Source organism: Schistocerca piceifrons, chromosome 4 (assembly GCF_021461385.2).
Source record: "Schistocerca piceifrons isolate TAMUIC-IGC-003096 chromosome 4, iqSchPice1.1, whole genome shotgun sequence".
Taxonomy (NCBI): domain Eukaryota; kingdom Metazoa; phylum Arthropoda; class Insecta; order Orthoptera; family Acrididae; genus Schistocerca; species Schistocerca piceifrons.
The window spans coordinates 281,465,089-281,492,888 of NC_060141.1; the positions used below are offsets into that span (position 1 = coordinate 281,465,089).

At 44.4% G+C, this 27,800-nt stretch overlaps 1 protein-coding gene and 1 long non-coding RNA gene across 2 annotated transcripts in view; both read left to right on the top strand.

Annotated features, from left to right (window-relative positions):
• The window catches only part of LOC124795797 (nephrin-like), a gene marked incomplete at its 3' end in the record, with an annotated part of 432,232 nt that extends 431,003 nt beyond the window's left edge, over window positions 1-1,229 (top strand). The window contains exon 12 of the mRNA XM_047259877.1: window positions 1,177-1,229. Coding sequence (XP_047115833.1) covers window positions 1,177-1,229 — 53 coding nt within the window. The remainder of the gene's footprint in view (window positions 1-1,176) is intronic.
• Window positions 1,230-1,379: 150 nt separating this feature from the next.
• Window positions 1,380-27,658, top strand: LOC124796425. Its single transcript, XR_007016765.1, has 3 exons — window positions 1,380-1,491; window positions 17,353-17,498; window positions 27,294-27,658. It is a non-coding gene; the product is annotated as an uncharacterized LOC124796425 (long non-coding RNA).
• The last annotated feature ends 142 nt before the right edge of the window (window positions 27,659-27,800 follow it).

Below are 27,800 nucleotides of genomic sequence, written 5' to 3' on the forward strand. Positions count from 1 at the left end.
GTTCTAAGTTCTAGGGAACTGATGACCTTAGAAGTTAAGTCCCATAGTGCTCAGAGCCGTTGGAACCATAATTGCGAAAGTGTTGCCTGTGCAGGATTTTGTGCACGAACTGACGAGTATGCCTCATAAACGTTCAGTGCATTTATGTCGAGCGATCTAGGTGACCAAATTATTGCTCGAACTGTCTACAATGTTCTTCAAACCAATAGAGAACGAGTGTGGTAACTTTCATCCAAAAAAAGAAAAAAAATACATCGTCGTTCGAGAACAAGTAGCCAAACATAAACATTTACAGTCAATAGTCGGTTCAGTTGGACTAGTGGACCTAGTCCATTGCATGTACACACAGCCCTCACCATTACGAAGCCATGGCCAGTTTGCACATTGCCTTGTTGACAACTAGAGTCCACGACTGCGTGGGGCCTGCACCTCACTGGAAGCCTACCAACCGCTCTTGTCATCTGAAATCGAGAGTCATCTGATCAGGCCACGATTCCCAAGTTGTTTACGATCCAACTGATATGATCACGGTCCGAGGGGAGGCGCTGAAGGAGATGTAGTGCTATTAGCAAAGGCATCGTCGTCGGTTTTCCGTTTTCATAGCCCACTGACGCCTAATTTCGCCTCACTATCCAAACTTTAATGTTCTTCATACGCCGCACATTAAAATCTGCGGTTAATTTACTCATGTTGCTTAACAGTTAGTATTGAAAACTCTACGCAAACTCTGCCGCTCTAGGTCGTTACGATAACGCCTTAGGCCAATGTGTTGTCCGTATTGAAAGGTAATGCCAGAAACTTGCGATTCTCGTCACACTCTTGGCACTGTGGATCTCGGAAAACCGAATTCTGCAACGATTTCCGAAATGGAACATCTCATGCATCCAGCTCCAGCTACAATGTACCATCACTCGTACAAAGTCTTTTAATTCCCATCGTGCCGCCATAATCAAGTAGGAAAGGTCTTTATGTGAATCAATTGAGTACCGATGACAGCTCCGCCAATGCACACCCCTTTTACCTCGTCGACGTGACACCACCACCATCAGTAAATGCGCATATCGCTATCCCATGACTTCTTTCACCTCAGTGTGTAAGACTGTTTCGAATAACAGTCCTATAAGGTGTGTAGTGGCTGACGGCAGTCCCCGAGCTGAAGGCTCGTTCTTCTAGCAGAGACGCCGCTGCTGCCGGGTGTGACGCCGGTGGTGGGGGCGGTGGCGGGTGGCGGCGTGCTGGGGGCGCTGCTGCTGGGGGCGGGGGCGGCTGTGGCGGTGGTCCGCGCCCGCCGCAAGAGGCCGTCGGCGCAGCAGCAGCAGCCGCCGGCCACGCCGCTCTCCAAGGACAGCGACGAAGGCGGCTGGGGCGGCGGCTCCGCCAACGGGCCCGTCACCGCCGTCGCCGTCTGTGCGGTCGACAAGCAGCGAGCCAAGGCCGACGCCGCTGCGCCGCACGACGAAAACAACCCTGACGTCGTGCCCCACATCTGTGGTGAGTACTGAACGGCTTTCTCTTTGTGCTAAACTACTACACTTCAGGCAATACACGCTACCTTGCATGAAGGACAACCGCAGCTATAAGTAACAACTGCTTGACTGCTCTTGTAAATTATTTAAATAAGAACTGGTTTCGGACCCTAGAAGATTAAATGTGATGAATCATGACATTTAAGTTGCAAAATGCATGGGACCGAACTTTCCCTGTCTGTGAATAAATGGCTCAGTTAGTCGATTGCCTAGTAAGCAGCAATTAGCAAATCCAGAGCTGGCCACCTTTGCGCCTGCACGTCAATGCATTGTGGTCTGCTCTATTTATGGCATTTTGGATGGCTTGTTAAAATGGTTCAAATGGCTCTGAGCCCTATGGGACTTAACATCTGAGGTCATCAGTCCCCAGAACTTAGAACTACTTCAACCTAACCAACCCAAGGACATCACACACATCCATGCCCGAAGCAGGACTCGAACCCGCGACCGCAGCAGCAGCGCGGTTCCGGAGTGAAGCGCCTAGAACCGCACGGCCACACGGGGCGGCATGGCTTGTTAACTCATCAATTTAGATTCATGGCACGCTTGAGGAATTGTGGATCCATACTTTCCACTTACTTGACGGACCACTTACTGCGTCATTTATTCATAGACAAGGAATATCGGTCCTATTCATTTTGCAAATTTAATGTCCTGATTTACAATACTTAATTTCATTATGTGGCTCGTGGACTACGTAACCGGCAGCTAAATAAATTATTTACATGAGCAGCCAAGCATTAGTTATTCAGGATGACATGAGACATTATTTCTATTCGCAAGTTCGTAATTTTATACACTGTTCATCGTGACTTTATAGGAATGATCATATGGCATTATTGGCCGTGGGACCCCATCTGGAGTTGTCCGGCCGCCTTGAGCAAATCTTTTTCTTTGACGCCACTTCGATGACTTACCTGGCGATGATGATGAACTTACGATGAGAAAAAACAAAACCAGTCCGTGAGAGGATGAATTCTCAGATCCGGCCGGGAATCGAATCTTGAACTCAAACAAGTAAAAATTGTGCTATGTTCTATAGCTATTTTGTTTTGAAGGTCCGATAGAACGCCAAATTAAAACCGATGAAGCTTCACGTATTTGTGTTGCACAATGTCTCTAGTATGCCCTCAATCGTGCCCCGTCGTACTTTCGAGACGTGAGTATGAAGTGGACGCTGGCATTCGATTTCTTCACGCCAAAGGGTTCCGCCTGACTTCATGCAGCCCATGTACTGTAACTACTGTAACTGCCATGCCTTACAGCAGGATGCGGCAATGGTGAAGGAATTTTGAGACAAGTCTAATGCAGGCGATCACGCATGGAGGCGAATGTCAACCGATTATGTATTTCAGCGAGTGGATCAAGCGATGTGAAAATATCGTCTGCGAAGGACAATTTAGAGCAAGCGAAGAGGAATGTTATCGTTAGGCGTCGTCCGTCTCCATGAAAATGCTCCGCCACACGCTGCAGTTGCAACAATGATGCTTCTGCAGCGATTTCGAAACGAAGTGTTTACTGACGCACCATACAGTTCGGACAAGGTACTTTCTCATTTTCATCGTTTAGGTCATATGAACCGGTAGCTGTGAGGACAGCATTTTGACACAGACAACGAGAATTGCAGCAAAGAACCGGTGGCTGCTTTCTAAGAAGAAGGTATTTGAAATTTGGTACAATGCTACGACCAATGTCTAAGTGTGATCGGTGTCTGTGTAGAGAACAGTTGGAAGGTGTTTTTAAACGTTGCAAAAAAAAAAAAAAAATTATTTAATCTCTACTATGGTTTCCATTTTGCGACAGATTAGAACTGGAAAAAAATTAGCTCTCGTATTGCTCTGCGATCTTATATGAGTCTGCTTTTCGTGGAATTTAAATCAAATGCTGTTAAGGTCATTCTTGTGCGTACGGTACTTACGGTTCCCACTTTAGTGGTCTCTTTCGTGCAGTCGCAGTTTTAAGAGTAATATGGGAGTAATTCTTCTTTTGCGACTGTAATAAAGCCTCATTTTGATTAGATGCGTTTCGCTTTTATTAAAGCACATTTAGGGGCCGCTGTAATATGTTTATCGAGACCATAAAGAGTCCCAACATCAGACATTACTTTCGTTATTCACGTTTTTAGACTACCACACTATTTCCATGTGCTCTCTACACTCTCTAACTAGCCCAAAGAAGTTACAATATATCGCCCTACCACCCAACCACTTTCAAACGCCCATCCCCTCCCTACACACACACACACACACACACACACACACACACACACACACACTCACACACAGACACACACATAGTCATACGCGCGAGCGCGCGTGCGCGTGCGCATACGCAGACGCACACACACACACACACACACACACGTGGGAAATACGCAGAACACACAGAGGAATGGCAGACACTGCCACATAATAATAATCTCACGCCTGTGTGTAGTGTGTAGAATAACGCTTGGAAACAGCGCATGTGCCCAAAATGGTGAGTAGTAAATGTGATTTCAAAGATGGGAATTGTTTATTGTTTCGTTCAACCAATTCGTAAGCAAAACTGCAATTGTTACAGCGGCCACTGAACGTGCTTTACATAAAAATGGAATACGTCTAGCCTATTAAGACAATATTACAGTCTCAAAAGATGAATGATCCCATGTTAGTCTACAGCTGTATCGTTGTCGTTTAATGTATTTAACATTCAACCGACAAAACGACAGATTACTTGTATGTGCGATTAGTAGATATAATGAACAATAAGCAAGGTGGATGACTAAAGTTACGAGAGAGAAATTGCTGCAGAAAAACCTGTGGTAACCATGGCATCTTCCATCTTCGTGAGGTATGCGTAAAGTAAAAAAGGTTTGAATAGATTTCGGGAATGGAGCAGGTCGTGATTAACATCGTTCCACGTTATTTCACCTGGACACCTGCCAGTCATCTTCAGGTGAGCCATCCGTTTTCGATGGCTCATCTGAAGATGACTGGCAAGTGTCCAGTTGAAATATCGTGGAACGACGTTTACGATGACCTGCTGCAATCTCGAAATCTCTTCGAACAGTTAATTCGCAGGGAAAATTTTAAATTTCACGTAAGAAAAATTATTATCAAGATTTCACAGTCGAAGCAAATATCGAACACACAGAGGATAATAACTACAGTCAGACATCTAGTACCTTTTCAACTCATCCCGTACCTGTATAGAGAAGTCCACTTCAGAACTCGAGTCGTCATCTCCTACACTGATGAGGAGACGGTCAACAGTAGTCGCCAGAAAGCATCCAGTTTTCGCGCCTGAGTCACTTTTCATACAAACTCCGGTAATCTATGCATATTACCATAGCTCCAAGTAATATATGGAGGCTAATCTCAGGAACTACTGCAGAGATTTTTACACTTTCCACTATAAGATAGATTCATGAGGCAGGTTTGAACATATCACTTTTAAACATAGTAGTGATAAATTCGTAAAACACATATCGTTACCCGATCTGTACGTAATTGAAGTTTGGTGTGACGCCTCGCAACAATAATGGGATTTACGGCTTGATCGGCAACAGAGAAGATGGTGTCTATTGGAAAAAACTGAACTTAAGACAGCAGTAAAGCTTGACCAAAAACAATACTTTGTAAATTAAAGTTCCCTGTCACAATTTTCTGTCTGTATGTGAAATCTAGTCTCAGGATCTACAGTTGGGAGTTAGATAGGTTTGCACTAATAGCAGCACTGATTCGCGAAGTAGATATTTATGTATAGTTTGTTACCTCTATTGCAGACAAGTCGTCCGCCAGTAGACAGTTAGTGGTATATGTGCGAAGCCGGGGGTGGTCGTTAATTTCATCTAAAATCTGTCGTACCGGTTGCGACGAAATTCAGTTCTGAAAATTGCTCAGAAACATTAAGCACACTATGGTTCTCTCTGCATTAATGGTTTTCTCACCTGTGCTTCACTGCGGAGCACGCGAATCAACTTCACACATTTTAACAACGTTTACGTCCGATAAGACCACATCAGCATAACCAGTGAGACAGGATAATGACTTATGCGACTGCAGTCCTTCTCGGCGTATTCCAATGAAGAATTCTTCTCGGGATATCAGCCGAGTGGTGGCGCTTTCTTGTAGCAACGTTTCGATGAGTTTCGTACCCATCATCTTCTGGTGAAGTGTCGGGATGCTGCTTACTCTCATCTAATACTTTCCCCTCTTTGGGGAAGAGTGTGCGGCGGTTTGCAGCCTTTCGGCATTTACTCCACGTGTTTACTTGTGTGTGTCGTTATTTGTGTAATTTTTGGGTGTTTGCTTATTGTTGTGAATGTTCTGCGTGTGTCTGGTACTTGCCTGATGTTGGTGGAATGACTGATATAATTTGGAAGGAGAAGGATTAAGGATTTGGGATTGGGCATACGGATTTTCTCTTCGACTTAGTCGTCAAAGATCGTCATTGGGCGTTTGTGCTTGTTGCGGGACATGTCATACCACCCTAGAGGGTGAATGAGGACGTTTCCTGTTCTGAAAGAGCCTTCGCGGAAGGCCCTTGCCAGATCTTCGAAACGCTCTTTCAGGTGTGGGATTTCGCCTGCTGCCCACATAAGGCATGCATATTCCATTACTGGCCATATCAGGGCCTGATATACATTCACACCCACAGAGCAGGGAAGGGAGCTGGTTGAGAAGAGGACTGAGTATAGGACTGACATTCTGGCACAGACCATTCTGTGGACCTCGTCTATGTGGAGTTTCCACATAAGACCAGAGTCCAAAGTGACGCCTAAGTACTTGGCGGTTCTGTGCCAGGGGAGTTGGGTTCCGTTTACGTGAAGGTGAATGGGGAGCGGCGGAGGCGTTGAGGAGGTTTGCGCCTTACGAGCCTCCGGGTGAGCAGCATAGCCTGTGTCTTTTCAGAGTTGATGGTGATGCGCCAGCGATGGGCCCAAGTTTCTGTGTCATCTGAAACACTTTGTAGCCAAGGGATGACCAGGTCCTTGTTCGAATTTCGTGTGTAGCGCGCTGTGTCATCTGCGTACCTTGCGTTTTGCACCAGAGGGACCGTTGGTGTGTCCGCAGTGTACAGACTGTACAAAACGGGCCTCAGGACCGATCCCTGTGGCACCCCAGCACGAATAAGCCTTTTGGTGGAGGTGGCGGTTTCTACTTTGACAGAGAAAGTCCTATCCATGAGATAGCTTTTGATTTGCTTAACTATGCTCCAGGGGAACTCTTGTGTGTACAACTTGTAGAGTAGCCCTCTATGCCATACTGAGTGGAAGGCCTTGGCTACATCTAGTAGCACTATCCCGCAGTAGCCTCTGTGGTTGAAGACCTCTATGACTGCTTCAACCACTCTCATGATCTGTTGTGGAGCAGAGTGGTTCTGCCGGAATCCGAGCTGGAAATCCGGCGGATGTTCTCTGGTGATATGTTAATGTATTGGTATTAGCAGGAGGCGCACATAAATCTTGGTTAGAGTTGACGAGAGGCTAATCGGCCTGTAGTGGTGCAGGAATAGAGGGTCTTTTCCTGGTTTGTGTATCGCGACCACTTCCACATGTTTCCAGCAAGCCGGGAACTCGAGGGAACAATTAATCTCGTTGAAGATATTCGCAATGTGTGTGATCGCCGAGGGTGGGAGGATTTTATTTAACTGATTTGTGACACTGTAATGTCCTGGCGCCTATTTCGTGGGGAGGGACCTAATTTCTCTTGCCAAGTCTTCGGGGGCGAAAAGCGTGGGTTCGTCCTCTGGGTCCTCCTCAGCGTTGAGGAAGGCAGCCAGTTGACGACGGACTACATTTTCATGCTCTTCATCCAGGGGTTCTGCCGCTTCTCGAATGAGTCGGCGAGGGCGTTGGCCTTTCTAGCATGGCTGTAGGCCAGAGCCCGCTCACCGTGTAGTGGCGGCATCCGAGCGTGTCTTTTTGAGAATTGGTTGGTTGCTCGCCGTAGTGTGTGATCGTTTACTTTGAGAGATGTGAGGCGGTTTTACCATTGCTGGTTTCTGTGCTCATTGAGCGCTACCTTCAACTCTCTCTGTAGACGATTGAGCAGCGTCCTGGTGGCCTGGTTTCTGGTGAACTTCCACTCTTTGGCCACCCTGTTCGTATGATGAATTTGAGCCAGCGGGTGTTCCAGGAGCTGTATTTGCGGCGGCGGGTCATCCCATTGTGGAGGGATGGCTTCTTCTGCTGCCTGCAAGATGGTACCTGTTATGTCTTGTAGCGCTTGTTCTACAGTTTCGGCAGTAGGTGGCGGAGCGCGAGCTTTAGCAGAGGCGGCAGTTTCTCGGTATCGCTCCCAGTATGTACGTATGTAAGACGTTTGGTACAATGGGAGTGCTACCCATTCTCCCACATCAACCTCTAAAATCACTGGGTTGTGGTAGGAGGACATTCTGTTAATTGTCCTTGCGGCCACAAACCCCGTGATGCTCCTAGTGAGTACTATGTCTAACACGTCGGGCCTACCTCCAGTTTTTGGAAAATGTGTGGGCTCGACCGGGCCCCATGTTTTGATGTGGTGGTTGCGCGCTTGTTGTTGCAGTTTGGCGCCTGCCCTGGAGATTAGTCTATAGTTCTAATCGGAGTGTTTGGCACTGAAGTCGCCTCCTATCATGAGTTTGCATTCAGTTTGCCCTAGAGCAGCTATGTCTCCTTCGTTTATCTCGTCTTGTGGGGTCGGTAGATTGCAACAGTTGTTAGGGTTCCGGTGGCAGTGGTTACTTCCACCGCCACTGCTACGATTTTATTGGTAGCAAGTAGGAATATCTGGCGGCGGGGCATCCCTCTTTTTATGTATATGGCCACTCCTCCGCCTTAGGCACGCCTGTCTTTATTGTAGCTAACGTAGTTGGGAACTGTCGCATTTATTCCCAGTTTTAGGTGTATTTCCCCCATCATGCATATGTCGATAGTGAACTCCTTCTTGAGTTCTCTGACCTCGACCTCGTAGTTAACAATGCCATCTGCGTTATGGACGCACATTGACAGGCGTTGGATATTTGGTCGTCTATCCATGATGGGGTTTTGAAACTACTGAGGAAGTCGCCGAGGGGAGCGACTGCTGGACTGCTGCCTTAAGGGCAACGAGGATCTGAGTGTTTTGCTTCTGGGCCTTCCTGAATTCCTTCATCATTTCCATGACGTGGTTCATGGTCTGGACCATAATGCCTAACAACGGATCCAAGCGGCGGACTGAGTGTGGGGTTCCCTAGAGCTTCCTCTTTCTTGGTGTCCCTGGTCGTTGTTGTCGTGTATTTCCCAGCGTTGTTCTTGTGACTGTGTTCGGTGTTGTGGTGATAGGACTACGTTTTCATGGTTTCTCGAAGGAGAAACCATTTCTGCATATGTTGCCCTTGATGTGTCCGGTCTTGGTTTTACCCAAGTCTTGTCTGTCTGTGTTGACATGTTATGTTTCTTTTTGTGACTCGATAGTGTGGTGGTGTCTTGTTTATATGTGTGTGTGTGTGTGTGGGGAGGGGGGGGGTGGACGGCGTTTGCACCCTATTCCTGCTGTGAGTGTCTTTTGTGGACCTCGTAACCATGTAACCCTCTGTATGGTTTCTGCCACACAGCGTGCTCCTTATTTGCGGGTCCGTGGGTTTTAGGGTACAAGACCTCATATTATGGGCCTCGGCGCACTTCCTGCATCTTAGCGCCATGGTGCAATGTGTGGAGGTTTGGTTTAGGCGCTGACACCTGAAGCACTGCACCGTCTTGTTTTTGCGGCGCAGTGGCTTGGTGGTGAAAGGCACAGCCAGGACCATGTTTATCTCCATTTGTTTTCGGGGATAACTGGTAGTGTGACCTAGAATAGGGGCCACTTGCTTTCAACTTTTCCCATCTGCTGAACAGTCTTGACGGCGTACACCTGGGCAGTCAGGTCTGTTTTGATTGCCTGGGGGGCAGTAATCTCGGAAGTTCCCTGATGACTATGTTTTGTTCCGTGATTTTGTTGTAGGAAAGGTGTAGTTGGGTATGTTTTTGTTTGTGAAAAATGTTTTGTTTGTATTGTAGTCTTCCAATGTGTGAAGTGTTATTTTTATCTTGTCACCACCAGCAGATTTTGCCTTAAAACCGTCTCCCCCGATTTCTGATTTTAACAGCTCGAAGAGTTCCTCGTAATTCCGAGGAAACTATGCGACAGTCGGAGGGAGATGGTGGGTGACGGGTTTTTGTGTTTTTGTTTGTATTGTGTTGTTTTGTATTGTCTCTGGCTCATAAGCCACCGCCTGAAACCTGTTCGGGGTGGGTTCTACTCCACAGGCCGCCGGAAGCCTCGGCTGACGAAAGGTTTTCTTCGCCAACACGAAACCATCCGAATCCTGCTCTGGTTCCCTCCCAGGGCGACTACAGGTGCTGTCTGGGACGCAGGCTCCTCAGAATGTGAGGGAGTGGTTGGGGTAGTGGTTGTGGAGCTTTCCTAGTTCTTGGGGTGCTTGTCCTTCCGGTCCTTCTTCGCACGCCGCTGTTTGGATGAAGTGGCCTTGTGTGAGGGATTTTAGATATTTGGATCGGGTGGACGGCTGGGTTGAGACAGTGGGTTTCGGGAGGATTTCGGTCGGCTGGCGGGACTGACTGCCTTTATTCAGGGAAGCTATGTGGTTTGGGAGGTTATTGGTGGCATTGGCAAGCTGGAGCGGAGTTAGGACAAGTGGAGGAGGGGTGGAATCGCAAGTACTGACTACTGTTGGTGCTCTGTGTATTACAGCGTTAGATTTGTTTGTCGCAATATCCGGAGCGGAAAAGGGGGCTGCTGCCAGGGAAGTGCCAGTTACAGCCATCGCTGCCACGGTTATGTTGCATGGCTGCATTGCTGTCCCCTTTGCGCTGGTGGACCAGGAGGTCTGGACGGCGGCGGCGGAATCATTCTCGTCGATTCCACTGCCAGCTTCCAGGTCCTGGCCCACAATTTCCCTAACCCTGGGGGGAGCAGCTGGGCAGCTGGGAATTAGCGGCAGCTGGGATACTCGAAACGGCTGGCGACGCGGCCCGCAACAGCAACAAGACGCGCCTGCTGTTAACAGCGGTAGACCGCTGCAACCCCAAGGCACCACACAAGCTCGACATCCCGACACAACGACAAGAAACACAATTCTGCTGTCGGGCGGTGCCCGAGCAATGTATCCTGCCCGCCGTAGTTGCTTACTGCAGACCTCGAAATGAGCTCCCGCCGACGGTTTAACAAAAGCAAAGCCGGATGAGTCTCCTGATTTGTCACTCGTACAAGAGGGGGGCCTATGACTGAAACGTGTGCGGATTAGCGGAACACATGTTCGACGCTTGACTGCAACTCAGCGAGTGTCGGGATGCTCGCTTGCTTGTCACATATTATAACCACCTCTTACTCTGAGATTGTATGTGGCGAAGGGTATTGTCTGTGGACATTTCCTTCAGAAGAAGTGCGTTTAATTTAAGTTCGTTTGCGTGTCATGCTCCTACTTTTTGTTATGGGCCCAACTTTTTACGCTTTTGTTTTTCTTCTTTCTGTTTATAATAGGACTGATTTGGGTCTTTTGTACGTGTCAGGATGCTGTGTTCTGCATATCTATATAGCTGCTTGGCCGTCGTCCGCATCTGTAGGCCGGCCAATCACGTTCCTACGGAAATGAGTACTGCGTCGGTGGTGGTTGGGAGCTGCGGCGCGTGCCGGCGTCGAGACCCGGTGGCTATCCAATCTATCTGCTGACGCCGCTGCCTTCAGATCGGAGCGTTCTTGACGTATTTTGTCAGTTGCGGCATTCTACGCTGCACTGAACTGAAAACCACTATCCCTGTTTACTAAATTATTGCGCAGACGTATCTCCACTGCCTCTGTGGCGACAAGACGATGCCACCACTAGGCTGATAACCCGAGAAGAATTCATCATTGGAATACGCCGAGAAAGACTGCAATCGCATATATCACACCTCTACGGGGAGGATGTCCAGCTCAACTACCAGATGCTGTAGAATCTACGAATCAGGAAGGGTAAGCTACTCAGCAGATTACCCTTCTTGCTAAGGTGTCGGGATAAGGAAGTGATGCCGCAGTTTGCGAACTTACGGCATCCTGTCAATATGGCGAGGACAAAATGCATACTACGACGGGCAGGTTCAGCCTTGATAGAGGAACACATACGTGTTACCAGAAAGTAACTCGACAAGAACGACAAGACTTTGCTCACTCATCACCTGCACCTAGCTTCCACTCTCCCAGCACACACCTGGGAGTGGCTAGACGACAACACGTACGCCAGCAGTGAGCTCTACAAGAAGAAAGACACCACCAGACAGTGTGAGAAGTTCCTCAGACTTCCGGGCCGACGTCAACAGGAGGAAAAAGCCAACAACATTAGGACCGACATCAACGTGACAGGGAGAGTACTGGATGAGCCCACAATCTCCGTGCTGTCGAAAGGCCTGACATTGCCCCGATTCCAAGAACGTTATGAAAACGTGACATCATCAGCAACGTCGAGCAAGCCATACGTCGACTCTCGCCGAGAGGAATCGAGGCAGTGAGAAGGGAAAGCAAGAATGCCGAAGAACAACATTACGGTAGAAGAACGCAAGGCACTGTTGGACCTTCGCGATTACAAGGATATAGTGGTCTTAGCAGCAGACAAAGGTAATGCGACAGTCCTACTGGAGTCAGAAGATTACTGGCAGAAGATCGACACCTTACTACAAGATCCGGCATGAAAACAAGTGGGGAAAGACTCGACTGCTTCTGTCAAGCGCAAGACCATCGATCCTCTCAACAGTTCAGGACTTGACAGAAACATCATCAAGAAGATTTATCCTCGGGCACCGGCTACATTGCGACTGTATGGCCTCCCGAAGATCCTTAGGGAGAATGTCCCACTAAGTCCTATATTGAACACCATGAATTCTCGGACGTATGGTGTAGCCAAGCACCTAGCACAGCTGTTAAAACCACTCGTGGGTCACTGCCCTCCCCATGTCTAGAACTCGACCGAATTTGTGAAGGTGCTCCAAAGGTTACGCCTGGTCGAGAATGAACTACTAGTCAGCTTTGATGTCACTTCTCCTTTCACCCGGCTGCCGTTGGATGATTCCTTAGCTCTACTTGAAGATCACTTCGATGAGGAGACATTCAGACTGTTTCGTCTCGTGTTAACCACAACATACTTCAATTGTGGTGGGAAATTCTATGAGCAAACAGATGGTGTTGCCATGGGTTCCCCCCTGGCCTCAGGTATTGCCAACTTGTACATGGAACACTTTGAAGATGTGGCACTGAACACCGCCCTCCAGAGACCAAAGGTGCTCTACAGGTACGTAGACGATACTTTTGTAGTGTGGCCCCATGGCAAGGTAAAACTACAGGAGTTCCTACTCCATCTCAGTGGCATACATGACAGCATCAAATTCACCAAGGAGATTGAAGAGAATTGCTGCCTTCCCTTCTTGGATATCTAGATCTAGCAAAATCCGGACGGTATGTTGGGACACTCGGTCTACAGGATGCACACGGACTTATATCTCAATGCTCGGAGCTGCCACCATCCAACACAACGTAACTCGGTACTAAACACCTTAGTACAAAGAGCCAGGTCGATCTGTGACAACGACAGTCTGCCGCGTGAGTTAGCACATCTGCCGGAAACCTTCTAAAAGAACGGCTACACCGAGACACAAATAAAACGTGCCTTTGGTGCAGACAAGAGGCGGGAGGAGAAACCAGAAGAAGCAAAACGCGTGGCATATCTGCCGTTTGCTGGACCGTCGACAGCCAAGATCGAAACAATATTAAAGTAGCACGAAATAGCGACCATCTTTCGCGCAAAGCAAAAAGTCAAAGACCAGCTGGCGCTGCAGACGCTGGGCATTTACAGTACTGAGTGCTAATGTGGGATGGAATATATCGAGCAGTCACAACGATGTATCTCCCAGCGCTGTCCTGAACATATCAGGAACGTACGACAAGGACGGGCAAACAAGTCCACGGTAGCAGACTATAGCGTTATCAACAAATACACCTTCGAATTCGAAAAAATGAAGAACTGTGCAGCGCCAATGGTTTCTGGAACTCTATCTTCAAAGGGGCAGTGGAGATGCGTCTGCACAACAATTTAGTAATCAGGGATAGCGGTTTTCAGTTCAGTGCAGCGTGGAATCCCGCAATTTACAATATACAATAGGAACGCTCCTATTTGAAGGCAGCGGCGTCAGCAGACAGATTGGATAGCCAGGGGATCTCGACGCCCGGCCGCGTCGCGGCTCCCCACCCCCTTCCGGAGGAACGTAATCGGACGGCCTACCTTACCGGACCTGGGACCTGGAGCGATTGAAGAATTAAAGAATTTATGATGAAAATTAATAAAACTAGTGTACAGAAATATACTGAAAAATTGCTTTAACATGTTTTGGGAGCCACGAATGATCGAAAGGAAGAAGACTGTGCTGAAAATCAGACTTACTATAACATGCTTATGTGTGTTTGTCACCAACATAATAGTATTCGTAGCGGCTGACAACACAAGCTAGGTGGTATACACGCTGTGTTGCTGGCGCGGGTATGGTGGCTGCCGTGTGGGTACCGAGACAGTTAAATAAATCCACTAGACATTCATCACTGACGCTGGTTTTGCCAAATGAATGCTGTAAAGTTCGTCTACCTTCACCAACTGTTACTCTGCGACATTCTGCAATAGCTCTCTGTGCCGTATGGCATAGTACTGTAGCAACTACCTTTTGTCATCAGATTGCCTATCTTACTTATTGCATACAAGTAGGCTCTATTTTTGTGGGGCGTATGTGATCGACACATAGTTTACAATCTAGAAACGCAATATCTTCTTCCTTGTTTATGTCTATTCACTCAGTATTTTAAGATATATCAGGTAAATTCGCTTCCTCTTTATTAAAATATTAATTTAAAACACTACTGTACAGATATTCACCAGAAGTTTCAACTTAAAACTTAAATAAATCCACTAGACATTCATCACTGATGCTGATTCTAGCCTCTAATCGACTTCAATAAAAGCATCTACTGCTGGCTGTAGGACTTTCCATTCAGCTTTATATTTCAATAGTTTTTACACTTGACAATCAGTTATGTACAGATATTTCAAGTCATGTCAAGCGTCAAGCACTCCATCTGCATGCCAGAAGTCACCCATCGGGACCATCCGACCGCCATGTCATCCTCAGTTGAGGATGCAGAAAGGAGGGGTGAGTGGTCAGCACACCGCTCCCCAATTGGCATCAGGAGGCTGAGTGCATCCCGAAAAATGGCAACAGCGCATGGCGGCCTGCATAGTTATCCATCCCAGTGCCGCTCACGCCCCACAGCGCTTCACTTCGGTGATCCGTATATCCACTGCGGCAAAGCCGTTGCCACAACTATTTGAGCAATGTCACAGCTATTTGAGCAGTCTAAAATTAGTTATGGCCCATCAATCTTTAGGAATAAGAAATAAATTATATCTATTAAGCTTAGAGCATCAGAAATTGGTTTGCGTCAGCGCTCGAGGAATTTTTTGTAAACCCTGGACGAGTACATACCGATGTTTGCAGAGGATACACTGGAGTGCGACGTAGCTTATAACAGCGCATTTCTTCAAATACATTCTTACTTGGACATTAACAACGAGTAACAGTAATAGTAAAACCTTTACGGTAACACTGTGAAAACACATCAAGAGTTTATAGTAAGTGAATTTTATTTCTCTTTGTCAAGTAGTCTGAATCTCGGCATTCCCACTTCTTCGTTCTTGTTCCTAACGGTAGAAATGAGGAAAGTCTGGATATCCATGACCTAAAGGAAATTAGAATTAGCTCCTCTTGAATTCTAGTCTCTTAAACTCAACCTACGCACTGCACAGATTGGTACTTCGAGATATGTCTCCAATAAGTATAGGGAGAACATAATTTTTCGTCCTCGGTGTCTCAAAGCAGCTTAAATCATTTAATAAAGGCAAGGTTTCTGGTCCAGATTGTATACCAGTCAGGTTTCTGTCAGAGTATGCTGATGCAAGGACTCCATATTCAGCAATTATATACAACCGCTAGCTCACAGAAAGACCCGTACCTAAGGACTGGAAAATTGCTCAAGTTACACCAATACCCAAAAAGGGAAGTGGGAATAATCCGTTGAATTACAATACAATACCACTAACGTCGATTTGCAGCAGGGTTTTGTAACGTATACTGTATTAGAACATTATGAAGTACCTCGAAGAAAACGATTTATCGATACATAGTCAGCACGGATTCAGAAAATATCGTTCTTGCGAAACACAGCTATCTCGTTATACTCATGAAGTAATGAGGTTGTAGACAGGGGATGCCAAACTGATTCCATATCCAGATTTCCAGAAGGCTATCGACAGCGTTTCTCACAAGCGCCTTCTAACCAAACTGCGTGCCTATGGAATATCGCCTCAATTGTGAGACTGGATTCGAGATTTCCTGTCAGAAAGGTCACAGTTCGTAGTAATAGACGGAAAGTCATCGATTAAAACAGAAGTAATAACCGGCGTTCCCCAAAGAAGTGTTATAGGCCCTCTATTGTTCCTGTTCTATATTAACGACATAGGAGACAATCTTAGTAGGCGTCTTAGATTGTTTGCAGATGATGCTGTCATTTACAATTTTGTAAAGTCATCAGATGACCAAAACAAATTGCAAAATGGTTTAGATAAAATATCTGTATGGTGCGTAAAGTGGCAATTGACCCTGAATAAAGAAAAGTGTGAAGTCATTCACACGACTACTAAAAGAAACCCACTAAATTTCGATTACGCGATAAGTCACAAAAATCTGAATGATGTAAATTCAGCTAAATACTTAGGGATTACAATTACAAATAACCTAAATTGGAACGATCACATAGATAATGTTGTGGGTAGAGCAAACCAAAGACTCCGATTCATAGGCAGAAAACTTAGAAGGTGCAACAGGTCTACTAAAGAGACTGCTTACACCACGCTTGTCCGACCTATTCTGGAGTATTGCTGTGCGGTGTGGAATCCTCATCAGGTGGGACTGACGGATGTCATCGAAAAATTACAAAGAACTGCGGCTCGTTTTGTCTTATCGCCACAGTCATGATACGTGAATTGGAGTGACAATCATTAAAACAAAGGCGTTTTAAGTTTCAACGGGGTCTTCTCATGATATTTCAATCACCATTTTTCTTCTCCGATTGCGTAAACATTCTGTTGGCACCCCCTTGCATGGGAGAAATGATCATCGCGATAAAATATGAGAAATCAGGGCTCGCACAGAAAAATGTAAGTTCTCGTTTTTCCCGAGCGCTTTTCGAGTGTGGAACGGTAGAGAGACAGCTTGAAGGTGTTTCATTGAACCCTCTGCCAGGCACTTTATTGTGAATAGCAGAGTAATCATGTTGATATAGATGAAGATATCTTTGTTTCTCAACAAAACTTGCAAGCGTAGTCTTTCCTAGTAGCCTGGCTGCAGAACAGAAGAGCAGTACCCTTATGTACCGGTTATTACGTACTATACCGTTTTCCTGTTGGATAAAATAACAATATTGCCCAACGCACAACCTTTGGACGTCATATGACATTCATAAATGTGATTAATATAATTTGTACAGTCCCTTTGAATTATATTTTTCGTGCTAAAACCACATAAAATTGTAATATGATACTGAAAGTCCGGCAAATAACTTGCGACATTCTATTAATAACTGAACACGTTGTTATCACAATTTTGGTCGCTAATATGTAACAAGAACCTGTTTTGTTGTGTTATTATCACCGTCACATTTAAGGCGAATGATATGCCTTATACCAAGAATAAAAGTGTATAGAAATGGTAAAACTGTAGATAAAAATAAGATATCGTATCTTTTCTTTACAGAAAACGACTACAGGTGGATCGAGAGAGACAAGATCATGGAGAAAGAAAGTCTTTCACGAGCTTTGTACACGAATGAAACGACAGACTGCCACACACAAAGCAATGAATCATTTGAAAAGAGGAGTAACGTAATTTCAGGAAAACAGGTGAAGTATCTTCTCCCATTTTCAGTTGATGATTTAACCATTGGTCTCACTCAAAAGAAAACGAATGTACTTCGGTTTTGCTGAATAACAATGCCACATGTTTATTTCCTACAAACAACATAATCCTAAAGCGATCCTACTATTTTCTGCAGACATAGATATTTATAAATTCGCAAACAGTCCACTGTAGTGATTAGGAGTGTGTATATGACATAGTTTTATGACATGATACCAACTAGGTACTGGTCGGCGGATACCTAAAAAAAGGGAAAAAAATAGGATGAGAAGAACATGGAATCTGGAATGCAAATTAATGAGAAATAAAAATTTCAGGCGCTATAATCAAATACATATTTGACAAACGAATCAGAACACTGTTGTGGGTCATTCATGGAGAATTACGATATTTGAAGTCAGCACCTATCTCTGCCACAGGTATACTGTATAATCAGACAGTTAATGGGAGGCGGAAACAGACCTAATGTGTGATAATGCACTCTGATAAAAGCAATCAGACACGTGCTTGGTGATATCAACATGTGGTGTGTCCACCCTTCGCCTTTTTGACGGCTGTAGACCTCTTGGGCACCCCTTCAGTGAGGGATGTGAATGTATGTGGAGGAATTATTCCTGAAGATCCGAAGCCAGAGGAGGTAGTGATGTTCGACGATCGAATAGGGAGCAAAGTCTTCGTTCTGTCTTATCCAAATGGTGTTCCATTTGATTCAGCTCAGGACTCTGGGTAGGTCCGTTCATTTCAGGAATCTTATTTTCCACAAACCATTGCTTGAGAGATGCTGCTTTATTGTTAAGTACTCTTAGGAGACCACACTCTAACCACAAAAAGCATCCTCATACCGTAACACCAGATCGTACGTACAACGCTGTTGGCACTACGCATGATGACAGGTAAACTTCTCCAGGCATTCACGAACCCAAATCTGCCCTCCAACTGGCATTGGGTATAGTGTGATACGTCACTCCAATTTCTATTCATGTACTGTCTGCCAGTTCAGGCTCGCTGACTTCAGAAATGTGTGGCTCGAACGCTGTACCAGTTTCCTCTTAACTCTGTACGCACAATCATTGTACCAGCTGTAATGCTGGCAGAAGTTTGGGTCTCACAAGTGATTCCTCCCGCTGATTTCGTGTAAAATTTTACAACCAACCGATGTAATGCTCGTCGGTTCTTGCCCGTCAGTACATGAGATAAACCTGGTCTTGGTTCTGCAGTGGTTCTAACTTCACCTTCCTGCTTCAGAATCACACCACCGACAGTCGGCCTGAACAGCTTTAGGAGGTTTGCAATATGTCAGATGGATTTGTTACTAGGGTGACATCCATTGGTTAGTCCATTATCGATACCAATGAGCTCTCCTGCCGTACGATTGTGCTGTCACTGCTGCTCTACTAGCGAAACAACACTCACCGCCTTCTTTTATGCTGGTGGGTCCACCTCCCACATTACAAAAGGGTGCGTGGGTGCGTTTTACCAGATAGAATATGCTTTCGACATTTCGACAGCTTTTGACAGTGAGTGTTTGAAGAATTAGTCCTTCAGTATCAGAAGCTGCGAAAACTATGAACTCTGTAGATGCATAATATTTGTCGTGTGCCTGTGAAATAAGGATAAGCATTAGTACAATGTACAGAGTATTGTTTACTCACAGATGCTACCCCTAAGCCACAAGAGACTTTTCAGCAAGAGCACTGATATCAAAAATGTTTTTGAAAATATCTGTAGTTTACTGCAAGTAGCTTAAATGTATGTATCCGTGGCGACCGGAAAGATTCCTTCCGAAGGCCGTAATAATCATAATCGTTATGCCAATTCGTGAGCACTGAGGCTATCATGCCACAGTTGCACCAGGTTGGAGAAAGCGGTTTGGTAAAACACCGTTTCCAGCTGCGTGAAAAAGACCGTAACTGCCTGCTGCACATCCTTTCCAAATAGGAATCGTCGACCTTCCAAGGCCTTTTTTAGGGTACCGGAGGTGTGATAACCGCATAGGGAGGGATTAGAACTTGTCCTCCATGGATGAGGCTGGGCTCCCAGATCGAACAGCGTCTTGTGTTGAATAGCATCCAGCACAGAACTTCACGCACAATTCCACGACAGTGGTTTTCGACAGATATGTTGTCCCACAAACATTCTTCATTCTCTGATGGATTTTAACGTGATTCAGTCGTACACCGCCCAGTTCTTCCTGTGTAGGAGTAACAGCAGACCTTGTAATGCAATCTTTCCGAGGAACGAAATCAAAAAGAGATATCGTTCAGTTATGGGAGCATCAAATACATCATAACCCAATTTGAAACCCACGCTCCAGACATAATTAACAGTTCAACTACATTCATTGTCAGTGTCATTAGAGTTATTGGTGATATCAATATGAAGACAAAAAAAGCGTATTCGTTCACTAATTACTTATGGAACACTTTTAGTTAGAGATATTTCGGACTAAAGAAATAACATTTTGAGATAAAAAAAATTATATCGATTTACTTGTAGATCGTCGTCCATTCACCTGTTTAATATAACTGGCATTCTGGCCAATGTTTCATTGTGTAAACAGGGTGTTGATGAGTGATGTTTAAAGAATTTAGGAGATTGTGGACTATGAAATTCGGAATATTTTCAGCAACGAAACAGCCGGGAAGTGAAATAAAGTTTCTGCAGCACTAAGTAATTCTTATGCATTCTGTAGGCCAAATGAAACACAAGAATACTGCAGTCTGTAGAACTTCTACTGCCAAAAAAGGTAGCTTACATGCAAATACTAAAAACTGAATACGTAGCTTCACACTATTAGAGTAAAAATTCAATGCGACAACCGCCAACTACGTTACATGATGTGCAACGACGAATCGTGTTTTGTCTCACGTTCTATGAATTTCTACGCTGCTCTCTTGTCGAATCAAAAGTTGTTAAAATGCGCACATAATGTTCTGGTACTTTTCCTAACTGGTCAGAGCACACAAGGGACTTTACGTAACCGTAGAGGAAAATGCCAGTGGAGGAGAGGTGAGAGGAGCGCCCTGACCGAGGGAATGGATTCGTCCTTCCAATTACTCGCTGCTTGAAGTTGTCTTTGAGCTATGCCGTGGCCCGACTATCATACCACACTGGAATACCATCAGGCTGAAACCGCAAACAAGTTCGCAATTGAAAGATCATATCCTCCAGGCGTTCAACCAAGACATTCTCCAGAAAGATCAAATACCGTGCATTATCCAACCAAGGGGTACGACGCGTCTTCCAACAAGGAGATCTATAGCAATTGCAACCCTAATGTTTACCGAGAATCTCACACTGCAGCTATCCAAATGACAGGTTCTCCTATTGATACGAAAATAATTTCACATTCTAGCTATAGTTACTTATTAGCAAAAGTTCCAAATTTCGTCCTCTGGAGATCACCCGTTTTTGTAAATGTTATTAGCAAAATGTTCCGAATTTCGTCCTCTGGAATCTTCCATGTTTTTTAAAAAATTATCGATCTGTAGGACACTACGTACCTATTAATATCATTTGTGCTTCCACAACTTGTCCTGTTTTAAAAAAAAATGCGTTAATAGTCGCATATGAGCTAGGTTGAAATATGATCTCTACAATCTTTAATGATTTAACAATAGTCCAAAGTGTCGTTTGGCGAGGGCCTCCCAGCCAGTAGACCTGATCACCTGGTGCGTCTTTTGGAGTGACGCCACTTCGGCAACTTGCGCGTCGACGAGGATGAAATGACGATGATGACGACGACTCAAACACCCAGTCCCTGGTCGGAGAAAATTCCAACGCAGCCAGGAATCGAACGCGGGCCCCGTGGCATGACAAGCCGGCGCGCTACAGTGGCGGACGATAGTACAGAGAGATGTCACATATGTAGAGAGATGTCGCATATGCAACTTGTTGATGATCATTCCCTTTCACTACACTGGAGAATTGGATCACGAAATTAATATTTTCGATTAAAATACATTTAATATTATCACTTTAGTAATGTAGTACCTTATAGTGATAAACTATTCATGAGTATGCCGTACTACTAGTAATATAAAGGTCTTTGATTCCTTTATGTCCTAGAGTCTTTCTTCAATGGATCCTATGGGATATTTTTCTTGTAACATAATGCAATAAACACAATTTATGTACCAAAGATTTACATTTAACAGCTAACTTCCTCACATCATGGAGGCACAGCCAAGTTTCGCAAAGTATGAAAACATTTTCGAATGGACCCTTTCTGCAGTCGAAGGGAGATGTTGTTACGACAACGGAAGGCAGGTTATGTAGTAATATCCAATCGAAAGAGTGCTCAGTAGAAAAGTAGCACTTACTCTTGGAATGGAGGTGAAAGACGGTGGTAGGCTAAAATTAATTGTTGGAAGCCTAGGGAATTCTAATTCACGAAAGTAAGAGGTAGCTCGCGAAGGTCTAGTTTGACAGTTTTCAGTCGTTCTGGGATTAACCCACGCTGCTGCTCTTCTATTTTGCAGATTCTGGTACCTGTAAGTACGTAGTTCATGTTTAGGTCTCGCCGCCGTGACCATTACGACGCAACCATGTATCACACAGTTCCATCGCCTGAGTACACTCACAAAAATACAAACTAGGCTTTTGTCTGTGTAATCTCGACAGCTCTGGAGATGGCATCAGCATGGTACAGTAACTCAACATTCACCGTCGATATCCCTATCCACGCGTCACAAAGCTATTCCATTGAAAATGACATGATGCGATTGTACAGTGTGAACGTGTTGTGGTGCGTATAGTTTTAACTGCTTTTTGCGAAATTGTGGATATGAATGACGAAAAATTATTTTCTTTATCAATAGGCATACCACGAAACTTGCATAAAATTATTTTACCAAAATGTCATGCAAGCCATCAGTGGGCCACCTGATTACGGGGAACTTATCCTAAAGGTAAACGTCAGGAGGCACCTTAACGAGTGTATCATCAATGTAACCAACTGCTCGCTTCGTTGCATTCGGCCCGTCTAATAATTTCACGATTAGTTACGACGTTAGGCGTCAGATTACGTGCAGCGTATTGACACCTAAGCACAGATTCTCATGTTCGTCTTGCTCACCTTATAAAGCCCAGCTCACCATTCAGCTGTTCACCCTTTGGAATTGTCTTCAAAGTTAGCAAGTAATCATTTATGTCCCTGTAAATCCTACAGAAGCGTGAGTGTCGCAGGCAGCTTAGATCACTGAAGGCGTCTGCGATCTCTGTAACACTGTCATTCTCGAATCATTTTGTCTATAGTTCATACAGCATAGTTATTACTATCATCAACTCATTTACATTTCTGAAATCCGTATTCGCACTGACTAAAACCCATGAGTTCACTGTGTGTTGTTGGTTATCGTGAATGTAACTCTATCACTTCTTAAAGATTACTGGCTTAACTTCTTCGAGATTACCGGTGACCTTCCGAATTGTAACGGCACATTGTTTATGTATGTTAAAAAGCTCGGGCAGAAGTCAGCCGGACTTGGTGCCTTCTAGCTTTTAAGTTTACCAGCAGTCAGCATGACCTTTTCCACGCCAACTGACAGAAAATGGGGTATAGTCACTATACTCTGCCATCACACTCTGCTTGAGTCGCCAGTACTCTCATTTGTCGTCTTCCGTGGTGTCGTTAGTGAAAGGGTTGTGGAGGAAGGTAGGGAGGTGAAGGTGCAGATGATTCACGGGATTGTGGCGATATCAACCATTATTTTTACTTTTGCACAATCCGTCATTTTCAAAGCACTAATACAGAGAGAGATCTCTGTGGAAGGAAAATGAAAACCTTAGTACGGGGGGCATATCGAAATAAAACAAAGACACCGTAAAAAATTTGCGTCACCACACAGCTAAAGAATATTAACGTCAGACGTTGTCGGTAGCGAATATTAATTATCTACACGTGAGAAAGCAGCGTGAACTCTGTCCCTCTGTTGTATGACAAAGGAGAGAGATGAATCCCAGGCAGAATCTAAGCAGAATCCTCCATCTCTGTTTATAATGCACGCGGCTGGTTTAATCTCAACTCATTCTTTAAAAATTCTGTCCCTGTATCAGGAAGTGCAACCAGAAATTCTGTGTCGTTCTGTTCCATAGGATGACTAGCGCCAATGAAATGTTCTGCAATCGCATATTTGCTCGTCTGTCGTAAGCTTGTGCTTAGTATGGTGGTCCTCCATGATCCTCGTCGTTTGACCAGTATATACCGAGTAATAACTCCAAGAGATATTCAGTAGCCACCCGTCTTGGGCAAATTTAGACCATCTTTTGTAGGCTCTAAAAGGGCCCTAATCTTACACAATGGTCGAATAACACACCTCACATCCTGCATTCTAATTCTTTTGATGATGCTACATGCTTAAAGAAAAAAGGCTGCAGACATAGTTGCCACCAACTTATTTTTCACTGGTCGGTTTTTCACTATAACCATTCTGGTGAAAAGAGACTACAGGAAGGGTGAACTAAACTGTCAATCTATCAATGGTGGACATTACGTGGGACTTATGAACCAAGAAACGAAGTACACATTCGAACTAAGCCGAATACATGCAACCATCGGTCATGATATACAAGTCAGAGTTGGGTTAGCATAGAAGTCGTGTCCCAGCGTTCCATCATTGTTCCTCGTGTCTAATGCCTATAGAAACGGAAAACAGCTATCGTTCTCCATCATGAAACAAATATTCAGGTGGACTGAGTTCTGACATTCGCAGTTTCATGAATCCAAACAACAAATGTATCGTCTAAATATCTGAACAACAACGCAGTTCTCAGTACCGCTCACTACAGCGCATGTTCCTCGAAATATTCCGTATACAGATTTGCAGTTAAAAATTACGACTCGTTGCCCATCACAGCCCTATCTGTCTGCCGTCTACATAACTGAAAAACCACGCAATTATCATTACCACTGACTCCAGAGCATGTTCCTCAAAATCTTTCATAGATTGACCATAACAGGCGGCAAAGGGCTCCCCATTCAAAATCCGTGTACTTATAGAACTGCTAATTGAATAAAAATTAAGCAGAAGTCACCTGTTGTCGAATGTTTTCTAATTCTTAACCAAACCTTATGTGTTTGAGATGAATCAGTCAGAGGAACGCGAGACACAACATGAAAACTTATTACAATTTCAGAGTACTTATAACGCAATTTTCCTAATTGGCATAGCAAGTCCACCGAGTTCTTGATGTGATGTACACACCGCTTTGCTACTAGGCTCAACAGAGGAGCAAACAATTTTGCCACTCAATATATCGGAGCAACAAAGCCAGATAAGATAGGCTTAAGAAGAACTCCTTCCGTGTGGGTCTTTGGAAGGCCGTTTAATCTATGCAAGGTGGCATGGCGTCAGAACGACATGTCCCAATAGCCTCATACGAGAAGTGATAACTCTTCTGTACTTCGTTAGTCTTTTTCTCAACTCCTTTTGGCGCGTCAGCACTGAGTCTGTGTTACGCTGGATTAGACAGTAAGTACTATATGTTTCGAACGTAATCGCGCTTGCCCAGCACCGCACTGCTCTTGTCTACGGGTAAAATAACATATCAGGATCTACTCAGAGTGAACGAAATCGGTAATCTCAGCTGATGTCTTACTATCGTTAGGCGAAAGTGCCCCGTCATTACACATCTTCTTTCCTAACCTCAGCAACAGCATTATCCAGGAGATATTCTAGTTTAACAAGATAAAGTTTCAACATCTATCGCCTGAGAGGTCATTACAGACAAAAAAACCAGCTCAGAGCAGATAATAAAGGAGAGGAAATCAACTGTGCCCTCTCAATGTCATCATCCCAACATTCACCTTATGTGATGTTGGGAGATCAGAGAAAATCGAAATATTCTCGTAGATGGATGGATTAGGATTTGCACCGCATTGCCTTCCGAATACGAAAGGAGATATTATCATTGCGCCTCTTCCGTCAGAGGCTTGCTGGGAAGAGAGACCACAAAATCTCCCAACCTTTTCATCACTGCATTCTTACCATATTGGAGCGTAATCACCACCATGGTTACTATGAGTTTCTCCGACAGCAGCGGGTAGGGTTGACCACAAACACCGAGTTTCAGAAGCTGCCACTAGTGATGCCATTATTTCGTCTTCTTGCATTCCAGTGGGTTGATTTTATCCTTCCCTTTAGCGTTAATATCTTTAAGCTCTCCTCATTCTGTACGTGACATTTCTAATAAAGTCTTTTAATTGTGCTTTATATAGCTCTCAAACTGGAAAAATATCAGTTCTTCATCGTTTTCCTCTGCGCTCTTTGAGGTAATTCAGTAACAATCTGAGGCCTATGATCGATCTGTCGTTTACCATAACAACGTTCGTAGAGTCTCCATTAGACAGTAGATCTCCTTCTTCGATTACGTGTGTCAAACACGCCCATAGTCTCGATACTCTATTCACCATATTTTGCGCAAGACCCGTATCGAAGGCAATTCTAAAGTGATCGCTGGCAGAAGCAGTAGCAGTGGCGTTTATAGTAGACTGGGCACCGTCTGTGAACGTCTTTCCGTCTACACAAATTGAACGGATACTCCGTCTCTGTTGCGGAAATCATCTAACAACTGCTTCCCAATTCCTCGCAAAACTTTCGTGATTAGATCACAACCAAAGCGTAATGTACATAATTAATTTATAGTATTCCAGTGTTCCTACATGTGCCTTTTGTGAGTTAGAACATTCAAATTCGATCTGGGTGCGATCAAGAAAAGTAGAAGTCTTGTTAGAAATCGATAACTGCCGTTTTTTGGTGACATCTAACGAGTACATTACATAAGTTACAAGGTTGTACAATGAGTAAGATGAACATAGCTTCCCGTATATGAAACAGCGTGATATGTACTAGGTAAATTTCGTTTCTCTAATATACGATAGGTGTATACTAGTTTCTATGTATTTGTACAACTTACAGGCGTCATTGCTTTAAATTTTAGGTCCGCAGCTCGTGGTCGTGCGGTAGCGTTCTCGCTTCCCACGCCCGGGTTCCCGGCGGGGTCAGAGATTTTCTCTGCTTCGTGATGACTGGGTGTTGTGTGATGTCCTTAGGTTAGTTAGGTTTAAGTAGTTCTAAGTTCTAGGGGACTGATGACCATTGATGTTAAGTCCCATAGTGCTCAGAGCCATTTGATCCATTTTTTTAAAATTTTAGTTTACTTCTCAGCTGTTTCTCGTCGACTGCATGAGTTGTAGTACTTACGCACTTTTCCACTCTTCACGTGGCTCAACTGCAGATGCTTTGGCTGGTATAGTCAGCATCCTGTTGCTGTTTTCTGTGTACATTAGGAAGGTAGACATAGATTACATTCTTTTGAGCTCCAGTTAAGAGAAAAATTAAGAACGTCTCAAAACTTGGAAATACTTAGAAAGCTGATGAAATATTACACGTCTTTGTCATACATGATACATTACTTCTGACAAGGTGAAAGAAATTCGACTGTATAAGAAAGAAAATTCATTAAAGGAGCAGAGGTAGATGACATATGAAAGGCTGTATTCTCATATCTGACACCTACTGTATTGGGAGAAGCAGAATAGTAAATTTAAAAAATTATAACAACAGCTAATGCTGAGATGGCTGAAATTCACTCTTGCTCACTTTTGCTTACTTTTACCATTTCTTTATATTTAATGACAAATGACTGTCTGCGGTAATGTCTTTGATGTTCTTAATCTTGTAATAAATAACGTTATCTAAATTTTTCCATTTACAATCAACTGAGTCTAGTTAATATAATAATTAATTAATTAATTAATGACCTGTTTCTCCTGCTAGGTACCAATAATTTCCGTAAGCTGCAGTGAAGACAACTCTTCGAACCCGCCACGGGTTTCTGTGACCAGATTTTGAAGAAATGTGATTTGGGAAGCAGCTGGGAAACAACTTCCAGTGCAGCGTTTGAAGAATTTCTTTTTCGACATGGAATTCTTCTTGTTAGCAGCAGAGAAAACTTGGACGATTAAATTTCTCCTTCTAAACCAGTGACTGTGATCGAAAGCGTTATTTCTCAGTGCACGTAGCTATGATGTGCACTACTGAAAAAGTGTGTTCTGTGAAAACAGTAATTTGAATAAGAACTATGATACATATTGTTCTGCTGCGTAAAATCTCAGGTAAAAGCCTAAATTTCAAAAAGTTTTGTTACGAAGAGTGAATTCTAAATAAATTTACGACTGTTTTACTGGCTGTCTTTACCCTGTTCCCCGGAAGTAACTAATTTAGTCTATAAAGATATACTTCTGATCCTACAATTTACCTTTCGTTAACAACTTCTGCTCCTTA